Genomic DNA, 12,522 nt, shown 5'->3' on the forward strand with positions numbered 1-12,522 from the left:
CGAGCCGGCCTGGAGGATAGGGGACATAGAGAGTCAAAGGATGCAGAAAGGGAGGAGAGGAGGGTTGAGGAGGCAGAATCAGGAGATAGGTTGGAGAAGGTTTGAGCAGAGGGAAGAGATGATAGGATGGAAGAGGAGAGAGTAGCGGGGAGAGAGAGCGAAGGTTGGGACGGCGCGATACCATCCGAGTAGGGGCAGTGTGGGAAGTGTTGGATGAGAGCGAGAGGGAAAAGGATACAAGGTAGTGGTCGGAGACTTGGAGGGGAGTTGCAATGAGGTTAGTGGAAGAACAGCATCTAGTAAAGATGAGGTCGAGCGTATTGCCTGCCTTGTGAGTAGGGGGAAGGTGAGAGGGAGAGGTCAAAAGAGGAGAGGAGTGGAAAGAAGGAGGCAGAGAGGAATGAGTCAAAGGTAGACGTGGGGAGTTTAAAGTCGCCCAGAACTGTGAGAGGTGAGCCGTCCTCAGGAAAGGAGCTTATCAAGGCATCAAGCTCATTGATGAACTCTCCGAGGGAACCTGGAGGGCGATAAATGATAAGGATGTTAAGCTTGAAAGGGCTGGTAACTGTGACAGCATGGAATTCAAAGGAGGCGATAGACAGATGGGTAAGGGGAGAAAGAGAGAATGACCACTTGGGAGAGATGAGGATCCCGGTGCCACCACCCCGCTGACCAGAAGCTCTCGGGGTGTGCGAGAACACGTGGGCGGACGAAGAGAGAGCAGTAGGAGTAGCAGTGTTATCTGTGGTGATCCATGTTTCCGTCAGTGCCAAGAAGTCGAGGGACTGGAGGGAGGCATAGGCTGAGATGAACTCTGCCTTGTTGGCCGCAGATCGGCAGTTCCAGAGGCTACCGGAGACCTGGAACTCCACGTGGGTCGTGACCATCCAAGGGGCGACTCGGGTCAACGCCTGTCGCTACCAGTGCACTGCCAACAACAACATAGCGCCCCCTGCCAGCGTGGCAGTCCAGCTGGTGGTGCGCTGTGGGTCTAACGAGCTCTACCAAGGTCTATCAATCATGTCGTGTGAATACATCATGGGTGCAACGGAGTGGAAAAGCGTTGTGGGTGTCTTTGTTTGTGTGGCACCGTTAACTATTTCTATGCACATCTGTATGCATTTGCATGTATTTCATGTTTCTGTCTATCTATTTCTGTTTGTACATGTACAATATGAACATCTCTGGCTGTGTGTTTGTCCTTTCCTGTGTAGTTAAGCTGGAGCTCCAGAAGGGGGCTCAGTGGAATAAGGTGGCGAGCAGAGGGGATAGCACCAGAACAGCAGAGGTGGTGTGCCAGGGAGAGGGAATCCCGCAGCTCCACTTCTCTGGGCTTCTCCTGCCTGCCCTATAGCCATATTGGCTGACTGGCGGCTCTGGTGGCTCAGGACAGACTGGCGGCTCTGGCGGGTCAGGACAGACTGGCGGCTCTGGCGGCTCAGGACAGACTGGCGGCTCTGGCGGCTCAGGACAGACGGGAGACTCTGGCGGCTCAGGACAGACGGGAGACTCTGGCGGCTCAGGACAGACGGGAGACTCTGGCGGCTCAGGACAGACGGGAGACTCTGGCGGCTCAGGACAGACGGGAGACTCTGACAGCGCTGGGCAGGAGGAAAGCTCTGGCAGCGCTGGACATACGGGAGCACCTGTAGGGAGAAGACGGAGAGACAGCCTGTTGCGGGGGGCTGCCACCGGAGGGCTGGTGCTTGCAGGTGGCACCGGATAGACCGGACCGTGCAGTCACACTGGAGTTCTTGAGCACCGAGCCTGCCCAACCTTACCTGGTTGAATGCTCTCCATAGCCAGGCCAGTGTGGCGAGGTGGAATAGCCCGCACTGGGCTGTGCTGTCGAACCGGGGACACCATGCGTAAGGCTAGTGAATGTACGCCGGCCCTGGGAGACGCACTGGAGACCAGATGCGTAGAGCCGGGTTCATGGCACTTGGCTCGATGCCCACTCTAGCCCGGCCGATACGCGGAGCTGGAATGTACCGCACCGGGCTATGCACCCGCACTGGGGACACCGTGTGCTCCACCGCATAACACAGTGCCTGCCCGGTCTCTCTCGCCCTCTGGTAAGCACAGGAAATTGGCTCAGGTCTCCTACATGGCTTCGCCACACCTCCTGTGTGCCCCCCTCCAAGAAATGTTTGGGGGTGCCTCTCGGGCCGTGTTCCCTCATATCGCCGGTTCCTCTCTCCGGCTGCCTCTGCTCTCCTAGCTGCCTCCACCTGTTCCCATGGAAGGCGATCTTTTCCCGCCAGGATCTCCTCCCATGTGTAGCAACCCTTGCCATCCAATACCTCGTCCCATGTCCATTCCTCTTTGCACCGCTGTTGCTGTTGCCCGTTACCACGCCGCTTGGTCCTGTTGTGGTGGGTGATTCTGTAAGGGTTTTCCTGTGGTGAAGGAGAAGCGGACCAAAATGCAGCGTGGTGGTTATTCATGTTCTTTAATAAAGGAACTAGACATGAAATAACTAACAAAACAATAAATGTGCGAAAACCTAAACAGTCCTATCTGGTGCAAACACAGAGACAGGAACAATCACCCACAAACACACAGTGAAACCCAGGCTACCTAAGTATGATTCTCAATCAGAGACAACTAATGACACCTGCCTCTGATTGAGAACCATACTAGGCCGAAACATAGAAATACCCAAAACCTAGAAAAACAAACATAGACTGCCCACCCCAACTCACGCCCTGACCATACTAAATAAAGACAAAACAAAGGAATAAAGGTCAGAACGTGACACAACTGCTCAGCACAAGTATGTGTGCGTGCGTGCGTGTAAGAGTGTGTGTGTATGTGTGAATGGGTAAAAGGTCAGAGGTTAGGTCAGACATCAGGACCCAGGGATGTTGCTTTGATGTAAAACAAGTACTTTACAGCCAAATGCTAGAGTCCCATTGGTCCTAATTTAGCTACGTCCTCTCATATAATACTGTTGGGCGTTTGTGTATGCGCTGCCTTGTCCACGATTTTATCAGTGTGGTAGGACCCTCCAGCTTATAGAGAAAATATTCAGTCTCTCTCGACAGTAGGAAGAGCAAGTCCTCAGTGTCAGACACCCTTTAGCTATGTCATGTATATTGATATATCTCTCCTTCTTCCCCTGCCTATAGCTCTAATTCTCTTCTCTGTCAGACAACGCTGCAATAATGCGCTTTCCTCTCTCCGCGCGCAAAGGCTGAGTCGCCCTCTAGCTCTCTAGCAAGCGTATTCCTACGCCAGCGATGTCAACACTGCCCCTGCTCCCAGTGAGCCCCCTGGCCTCAATTGAACACATTTAATGTTTACCATAAAAAGCGTGAAATACAATCCAATATCCACTGCTGCTTTTTTTCTCTCCCTCCGTTTTTTTTTACTGCCTTGAATATTCATAATTAATCTGACGCAGCGATAATAAATGTTACATGCTTCCTTATCATCAGAAGGCCGGGAAAGGAAAGAAGGCTGTATTCTCTCTATCCCTGCCCGCCTCTCTGCCCGGTTTGGATTAAAAAAAGACAGATCCAAATAAGACTGACCCCTCTAACCTCGTATTTTATGAGCGGAACTGATAATGGAAATGATTTACTCTGCAAACAGAGCTGCCTATACGCCTGCAAGCACAGCTTCTCTCTCTCATTCTAGTGCTGAACTCTCTCCTTCTCTTCTGCTCTCTTCCTCTGTCGTTCTCTCTTGTTTATCCTTTCTATCCTCCTATTTCAACTACCCTTCTCTTTATCTCAGCTTCCATCTCTCTCTCTAACACACAGATCAACCAGATCCTCCCTCAGAGATCCGCCTGGTCAGCTTCACCCATGCCTCTGCAACTCTAGAATGGATCCCAGGCTTCGAGGGGGGCTTGGAGCAGAGATTCCATATCAGGTGATAGAGCATTGACTACAGTTTGACTGAAAATCATGTGTCAAATATTGTGATCTCTTCCTTGCATTCATAAGCAACCAACACATCCTTGATAGTCATATTAGGAACAGGTCCGGATCAAGGGTCAATTCCATTTCACTCCTTTCAGGTTAGAGTCCATCCATGTACTGACTAAGATGCTGTTGATTGACAGCTACCGTTGGGAGCAAACATCTTCATTGTGACAGGCCTGTCCCCCGCCACTACATACAACTTTTCTGTCAACGCACTCAACTCCATGGGAGAGAGCGGCTACGCAGACAACAACTCAGTACACACCATCACCAGCGAGGGTCAGTCTAGAGCAAGTTCACAACATGACTTCTGGGTCTTAGCTAGGAGAGGGACAATGGTCGGACATTAGATGGTTTGGACTCCTGCCCAGCTGGTATTGAGATCATGTTATGTCTCTATGCCCCATTTGGTAGAACATTAATAATCTTGGCACTATATGGGGAATAGGATGTCATTTGACCTTTGACCCAGGTTTATCTTGCAGCGTTAGAACAGCATTGATGTTTTTTTCCCTGTCTTCCATGGTTCTTCTAACCAGAGTGGGAAGGAGCAATCCAGGAAGAAGATCCCTTTGGGGAGGGTAATTTAATTTAATTTTTGTTTGGACTGTGGAAAATGGCTATTTACAAAGCAGCTAGCTTCATTTGGCTCTTTGAATAATCATGTGTGCTCTTTGAATAATGGTACTGTACTTCTGGCAGCCGTGGTCATAAATGCTACCTCTTTCCTTGTTTTAGTCTTCTATCAATGAAGGAAGTGAGAGACCGGCTTTCATATGGATTATTATTATCCCTTAATACGTTTGACTCAATATGCAATAAATATATTTACCACAAAAGAGTCAAAACTTAATTGAAGTTCAATTGTTTAATACCGAAGACGCAATAGCTGTAATAGGCGCCTGTCAAACGGTGCAGCCGTATACGTGCCTTTTGAGTGGCGCAGCACTCTCTTATATCCAAGCAAAGCTCCCCCACCCATACAATGATATATCAGTAGTTTTCCACTCACATCACACAGTACTTTCCACTGAGCCTTTCACCCTGATTAAGGACATGGTCTTCTGCTAACCATGACCAAGGAGTTTCAATCATCTCAACCCCTGCTGGCACAACTTCCTCTTATCTTGTTGCTGTTTAGGCCATTGAGAATACCTATGGTTTCCAGTGACCGGAGCCCTAACAGACAGTTACTTAAAACTACACACACCCTAATATCAACTAATCCTATTTCTCTACTTTTACCATCACATTACAATAACAAAACTTTGGTCTACTTCCCCTTAATCACACAAAAGCTATTAATCACACAAACCACAATTATTTACAATCAAACAATCTGTTCCTGATTCTTGCTTCCTTATGATGTCATCATGGTGGATCAACTCATTCCTGTTCTTTTTCTCTTGTAAACCAGACACGAGAGGGTTGTCGCTGTATCAGACCGTGATCATGGCGGTGGTTGGTGGGGCTCCGCTGCTGGCTCTCAACTGGCTGGGCTGCTTTCTGTGTCTGAGGTGGAAGAAGAGGCGTGGCCAGACAGGTAACCGTGGCAATACCATGGTCAAGGTTGTGTGACTGTTTTCTTCTGTATCTCAGTCTCAGAAACCTCTGCCCAAGTTACCAAAGAGTTGAGCCTGAATCTTAATGCAACTTCTTTCTTTCTCTCTCCCGCAATTTCTCTCTCTGTGTCCTCTTCTCTTCTCTTCCTCCTTTCCCTCCAAACACACCCCTCCCTCCCTCCCTCTCTTCTCCAGAGAGTAAAGGTAGTGTTTCAGATGGGAAGAAGAGTGAAGGTAATGGGTGAGTCATCATCTTAGTCTGTCTCTGTGTCCAGGCTAATCAGCACCCAATCCAGTCCAGTGGGTACAGACAAATCACTATACGTCCAATCCCCTCTCAGAGGCCTAAACCCTGCCCTACTGACAGACCACACCCAGGACCCACAACAGCAAAACTACAGGACCCTGTGATGGACAAAAGTCTCCTGGTTTGTATGATGTAGTGTATCAACAAAAGAGTAACACAGACACTCCTGTCAGTCTAAATTTGCAATTGGGGGGCAAAGCAACAGTGCAAATACAGGTGTCACATCCAAAAATACTTAAAATGCCATACGCCATATTGCACTGACAGTGCTATGCTCTTGTGCACTGTACTGTAGTGTTCATGTCTTTGTATCTAGCTATTTTCTCCCTGAGGATTAAGAAAGAGTGACATACGAGTTGTGGGTGGGTGATGAGATGGAGGGTGTTGATTGGATGACGTTGATATGCCTTCATTTAAAAATGGGAAAATAAATAAATAAAAGATTGGGATAGGAGGATGTGGGTGGGTTATCAGGGAGTTGGGATGTGATACTTTGTTTTCTAATTTTAAAAAAAAGAATGGAGGTTAAATGCTTTGTTCTGTCTGTCATTTCCAGGTTCACTGTGTTCACGGCCAGCGGCTCCACCAGGTACGAGGTCAGAGGGCTGGTGAACCCTGCGGCCCAGCGCACCCTCCTCATCGACAGCGGGTGAGAACCAGACAGCAGCGTATATGGGTGCTATGCTGGGGTAAGAGGAGAGGGGGGGGGAGGTGCGGAGAGGCTGGGGGAGGAAAGAGAGGGGGAAAAGGGGGATACTTAGTAAGTTGCACAACTGAGAAGAGGGAGTAAGGAGAGGAACGAGGGAGTAAGGAGAGGAACAAGGGAGAAAGGGGGATGACAGAGGGGGAGATAATAGAGAGTGTGAAAACACAGTAAGGTAGAGTGGTGGATGAAGGGGAGAGAAGAGGAAGTTGACAAAATAAAGAGACAGAGGGCGGGGCTTAGAGAGGAATAGGAGAAGAATAAAGTGAGAGAACAGGAGGGTGAGAGGTAGGAGGATGCTAGCAGACAGAGGTGGAGAGGTGAACAGAAAAGGAAGGATTAAGGAAGAGGGAGATCGGTCAGAAGAGAGGAAGTGGAGGAGTCAGGCATAACGAGGGAAACAGAGGAGAGATAAACGAATAAACACCTTTGGCTGTTCTCAGAGTAGGAAATCGATAGCCCACAATTAGCATTCAAAATACACTTCGATCCTGGGGAAATTGCACATTGTGAAAGGCCAAAAAGGCTTTGAACCCTGCAGAAAAATGTTAAGTAGAATATAACAACACCGTCAGAAAGAGACTATTAGAATAGGCTCTAATGCAAGCAAATTCTCCGCAGAGATGTTAGCTAACCTTGAGTTATAAAACAATACATCTAGTCTAGGCTACAAAATATACTGTTTGTCAGGTATCTCTCTACAGAGTCACCACGTACAGTACAGCATCTGTCTCTGTTTTTCACCTATGGTCTTTGTCCTCCCAGGAGAGCTCCCACTACTACTACCCCACCAGTGACTACTGCCCCTCTCTCTACCCCCACCCCGAGGGAGCACAAGGGCAAGGTGAGATAAATGAAAATACTACCTATGAATAATACATCACAAGAGCAAAGACAGAGACATTTCTCTGTTTAACTTACCTCTTTGCCTCTCTCTTTTTCAAGATGGCCGCCACGACCCACTGGAGGCCATAGGCCATGAGTATGAGGAGGTGAGAGACTGGGGCATGTATCAGGACATGCTGGGGTTGTCTCTCCCATTGCCTCCTTCCCAGTTTGACCCCTGGTTACCAGAGCAGAGGCGAGAGTGGAGACCACCACCACCAAGTTACCCTCAGGTCAGCACAACCCCACTGGGATAAAGTACTAGTTATTGATCCCCTGTGGGGTGATGACCCTTATGTTTTATCACCTTGGGTTTTATCCAAATAACATAGAGATTGGATGGGAAGTTTCGCATCAAAATTATTTCAAGTTAGGATTTGGCCTACAGTGCTATATAGTACTGTCATGTCTCTCACCTTGACACAGCTTTCTTCTCCAACAGGGACGTGGGAGGGACATGATTGCCCTGCAGAAGCCAATCAGAAGGAAGAATCCAGTGGATGAGCGATGCCCAGAGAGAAGCGACTATGATTTACCTTTTGAGCTCAGAGGACAGTTAGTTTAGGAAGCTTAGGCCTTGATTCCAGAATGTGGACAATAGCTCAGACTCAAATACAAACTCTTAGTGCTGTGTTGGTATTGAGTACTATATGAATAGGAAGCCTTCCAACTGTTACTACCAAAAGGTACAGTATTTACAGTAGGTGATATTGTGGGACAGTCAATCAATACAAATTAGTCCTACCATTGATCCAAAGACCTCAAAGATATAAAATGTAAAAGATGAAGCAACAAAACATGCAGAGTTTTTCATACAGATTTTCTAGTAACAGTTGATTATATTCTACTGTACAAATAAAATGGATAATCTAGGCCTAACTGATACACAACCCCAACATGCCTCCAGTGTTTTATACAGATACATGTCAAATCCTAAATATTTCTCCAACAAGAGCCTTTACTGGAAATGTCACTCCAGCAAGATGAGAGATGAAGAGGAAGAGACAAAGTCAGAGAAGATGACAGGAAACTTCAATCAAGTTCCCATTCACGTAGGGCCACAGGTTTCCCTCCCTCCTCCCCAGACCTTCTTCCTACCCCAATGCCCCAATTCCCTCTCCTCCTCTCTCCCACTCACCTCCCTCCCACTTCCCTTTAGCCCAGTCAGTACTACATCCTACAGAGCCTGCACTCAGACAGGCAGGAAGACAGACAGGTAGACAGTGACACAGACAAGCGGAAACCATCTCCATACGCCTGCTTGCCGTGGGCACCTTGCCCTTTTGAACAACCTGCCTGTCTGTGACACACGTCCTTCACAGCAGCAGACGAAGCCTGGGATTATTACAACACATGGTCACTGCCCAAGCCTCCTCCATCTCCCTTCCCCTCAACCTCCCCCTTTCCCTCCCTCTCCCTCCTCCTCTGAAACAAAGAGACCGTGAGTCCTCCCGGTGCGCCCCTCCAGCCCTGGGTGAGCCTCTGAAGGTCGGGGATGAAGACAGTAATTGAGCGTGGTAATGTGTTGTGAGGGTAAAACCACCACACTGTATCTACATGCTGCCTCCCTCCTGCTAATTCTGTTGTCTTTCACATTTCAGTTTCAACTCATCATTCTAGAGAGAGAACATGTAGGCCATTAGTCCTACTGTGCGATGAGAAAGAGAGCAAGAGAGAGGAAGGGAGGAAGGCAGAGAGAGAGGTTAGGCGAGTGGAGAGAGAGAGTATGAGAGATAGATGTAATTTAAGGTCTATGTAGAAAGTCTACCCTCAGATAGCCCTCTAACTTGGTTTTATTGTGCAGATCTGTAGTTAGTTCAAGGTAGTTTAAGTTCATTGCAGGATATTGCTCCCTGGTCTGTACAGATTGAAATGATATGAACATTTTGACAATGTACCTGGTTACAAAGACTTGGTGGTGTTGTTCAGGTGAGGGTTCAGATTAGGAATCTGAATCACGCAACATAACAAAATAGCATCTACACATGCACACACAGGGTTGTTCTTCCTCCTACTTCCCATAATATCTGTGTGTGTGCATGTGTGTGCATGTGGTGGTGGTGGGGGGTATGTGCGTGCGTGCGTGCGTGCGTGCATATGTGTGTGTGCGTGTCCCAGGACGTCAAAGAACAACACTACTTCCTCATAGCCCTCTGATAATTGCATAAAACTCACATTGAACACCCACTCACTCAAAAACATACAATATAATACACACAGACACAACCAATCAACACCTTACTTCCTCATTCTCCCTTCAGCTTGATTTTTTATACGGTCACATGAGTGCAGGCAGGCAGGCAGGCAGGCAGGCAGGCACAGACAGACAGACAGGCAGACAGGCAGACAGGCAGGCAGACAGACAGACAGACAGACAGACAGACAGACAGACAGACAGACAGACAGACAGACAGACAGACAGGCAGGCAGGCAGGCAGGCAGGCAGGCAGGAAGGCAGGCAGGCACAGACAGACAGACAGACAGACAGACAGACAGACAGACAGACAGACAGACAGGCAGGCAGGCAGGCAGACAGACAGACAGACAGACAGACAGACAGACAGACAGACAGACAGACAGACAGACAGACAGACAGACAGACAGACAGACAGACAGACAGAGTGTCGAAAACATAATCTTTATTCCAAGGGGGAAAATAGAATAACCACTGGTTCTATTTTAATGAGGATCATTCTGCCTACTTTAAGACCGATTCTATTTCTGGAGGAAGTCTCCCATGAGATCTCAGATATTATTTATTATTACGACACTGTATTGGGAACATTCTCACCAAATTGGTCTGAAAACATAATATTTACAGTTAGGGTCTATTTGAGATCATGCACGTACAGTGGGGAGAACAAGTATTTGATACACTGACAATTTTGCAGGTTTTCCTACTTACAAAGCATGTAGTGGTCTGTAATTTTTTATCATAGGTACACTTCAACTGTGAGACGGAATCTAAAACAAAAATCCAGGAAATCACATTGTATGATTTTTAAGTAATTAATTTGCATTTTATTGCATGACATAAGTATTTGATCACCTACCAACCAGTAAGAATTCCGGCTCTCACAGTCCTGTTAGTTTTTCTTTAAGAAGCCCTCCTGTTCTCCACTCATTACCTGTATTAACTGCACCTCTTTGAACTCGTTACCTGTATAAAAGACACCTGTCCATACACTCAATCAAACAGACTCCAACCTCTCCACAATGGCCAAGACCAGAGCGCTGTGTAAAGGATGGGCTACAGGACAATAGGCAAGCAGCTTGGTGAGAAGGCAACAACTGTTGGCGCAATTATTAGGTTCATGCTCTACAACATCCGCAGAGTACGACCCTGCCTCACACAGGAAGCGGCGCAGGTCCTAATCCAGGCACTTGTCATCTCCCGTCTGGATTACTGCAACTCGCTGTTGGCTGGGCTCCCTGCCTGTGCCATTAAACCCCTACAACTCATCCAGAACGCCGCAGCCCGTCTGGTGTTCAACCTTCCCAAGTTCTCTCACGTCACCCCGCTCCTCCGCTCTCTCCACTGGCTTCCAGTTGAAGCTCGCATCCGCTACAAGACCATGATGCTTGCCTACGGAGCTGTGAGGGGAACGGCACCTCAGTACATCCAGGCTCTGATCAGGCCCTACACCCAAACAAGGGCACTGCGTTCATCCACCTCTGGCCTGCTCGCCTCCCTACCACTGAGGAAGTACAGTTCCCGCTCAGCCCAGTCAAAACTGTTCGCTGCTCTGGCCCCCCAATGGTGGAACAAACTCCCTCACGACGCCAGGACAGCGGAGTCAATCACCACCTTCCGGAGACACCTGAAACCCCACCTCTTTAAGGAATACCTAGGATAGGATAAAGTAATCCCTCTCACCCCCCTTAAAAGATTTAGATGCACTACTGTTCCACTGGATGTCATAAGGTGAATGCACCAATTTGTAAGTCGCTCTGGATAAGAGCGTCTGCTAAATAACGTAAATGTAAATGTAAATGTAATTAGAAAATAGAAGAAGTTCAAGATGACGGTCAATCACCCTCGGTCTGGGACTCCATGCAAGATCTCACGTCGTGGGGCATCAATGATCAAGGTGAGGGATCAGCCCAGAACTACACGGCAGGACCTGGTCAATGATCTGAAGAGAGCTGGGACCACAGTCTCAAAGAAAACCATTAGTAACACACTACGCCGTCATGGATTAAAATCCTGCAGCGCACGCAAGGTCCCCCTGCTCAAGCCAGCGCATGTCCAGGCCCATCTGAAGTTTGCCAATGACCATCTGGATGATCCAGAGGAATGGGAGAAGGTCATGTGATCTGATGAGACAAAAATAGAGCTTTTTGGTCTAAACTCCACTCGCCGTGTTTGGAGGAAGAAGAAGGATGAGTACAACCCCAAGAATACCATCCCAACCGTGAAGCATGGAGGTGGAAACATCATTCTTTGGGGATGCTTTTCTGCAAAGGAGACAGGATGACTGCACCATATTGAGGGGAGGATGGATGGGGCCATGTATCGCGAGATCTTGGCCAACAACCTCCTTCCCTCAGTAAGAGCATTGAAGATGGGTCGTGACTGGGTCTTCCAGCATGACAACGACCCGAAACACACAGCCAGGGCAACTAAGGAGTGGCTCCGTAAGAAGCATCTCAAGGTCCTGGAGTGGCCTAGCCAGTCTCCAGACCTGAACCCAATAGAAAATATTTGGAGGGAGCTGAAAGTCCGTATTGCCCAGTATTGCCCAGCCCCTGGTCTGTATGGAGGAGTGGGCCAAAATCCCTGCTGCAGTGTGTGCAAACCTGGTCAAGAACTACAGGAAACGTATGATCTCTGTAATTGCAAACAAAGGTTTCTGTACCAAATATTAAGTTATGCTTTTCTGATGTATCAAATACTTATGTCATGCAATAAAATGCAAATTAATTACTTAAAAATCATACAATGTGATTTTCTGGATTTTTGCAAAAAAAACTTGCCAAATCATTAGTGTTTCAAATACTTTTTCTCCCCACTGTACGTGACTGATAATGATGAGGTCTGTTCTTCTACAGTCTATTCTACATGAGTTTCCCCCACATTGCCAGGCATCTGCGGTTGTCTCTACCCAGCTACCCAGATATGAAAGAGATTCA

At 47.9% G+C, this 12,522-nt stretch overlaps 1 protein-coding gene across 2 annotated transcripts; it reads left to right on the plus strand.

Annotated features, from left to right (window-relative positions):
• The first annotated feature begins 235 nt into the window (after positions 1-235).
• Positions 236-5,856, plus strand: LOC135563973 (nephrin-like). Of its 2 annotated transcripts, none has more exons than XM_065008267.1 (5): positions 236-3,879; positions 4,073-4,211; positions 4,472-4,513; positions 5,350-5,475; positions 5,770-5,856. In XM_065008267.1, exons 1-5 carry the CDS (start codon positions 3,832-3,834, stop codon positions 5,772-5,774), a joined length of 360 nt encoding a protein of 119 aa, XP_064864339.1. In that variant the 5' UTR covers positions 236-3,831; the 3' UTR covers positions 5,775-5,856. The 2 variants fall into 2 exon arrangements, with proteins under 2 accessions (XP_064864339.1, XP_064864336.1); XM_065008264.1 differs by having other exon boundaries at positions 5,690-5,775.
• Positions 5,857-12,522: the final 6,666 nt, after the last annotated feature.

This window comes from Oncorhynchus nerka, linkage group LG3, assembly GCF_034236695.1.
Source record: "Oncorhynchus nerka isolate Pitt River linkage group LG3, Oner_Uvic_2.0, whole genome shotgun sequence".
Taxonomy (NCBI): Eukaryota; Metazoa; Chordata; class Actinopteri; order Salmoniformes; family Salmonidae; genus Oncorhynchus; species Oncorhynchus nerka.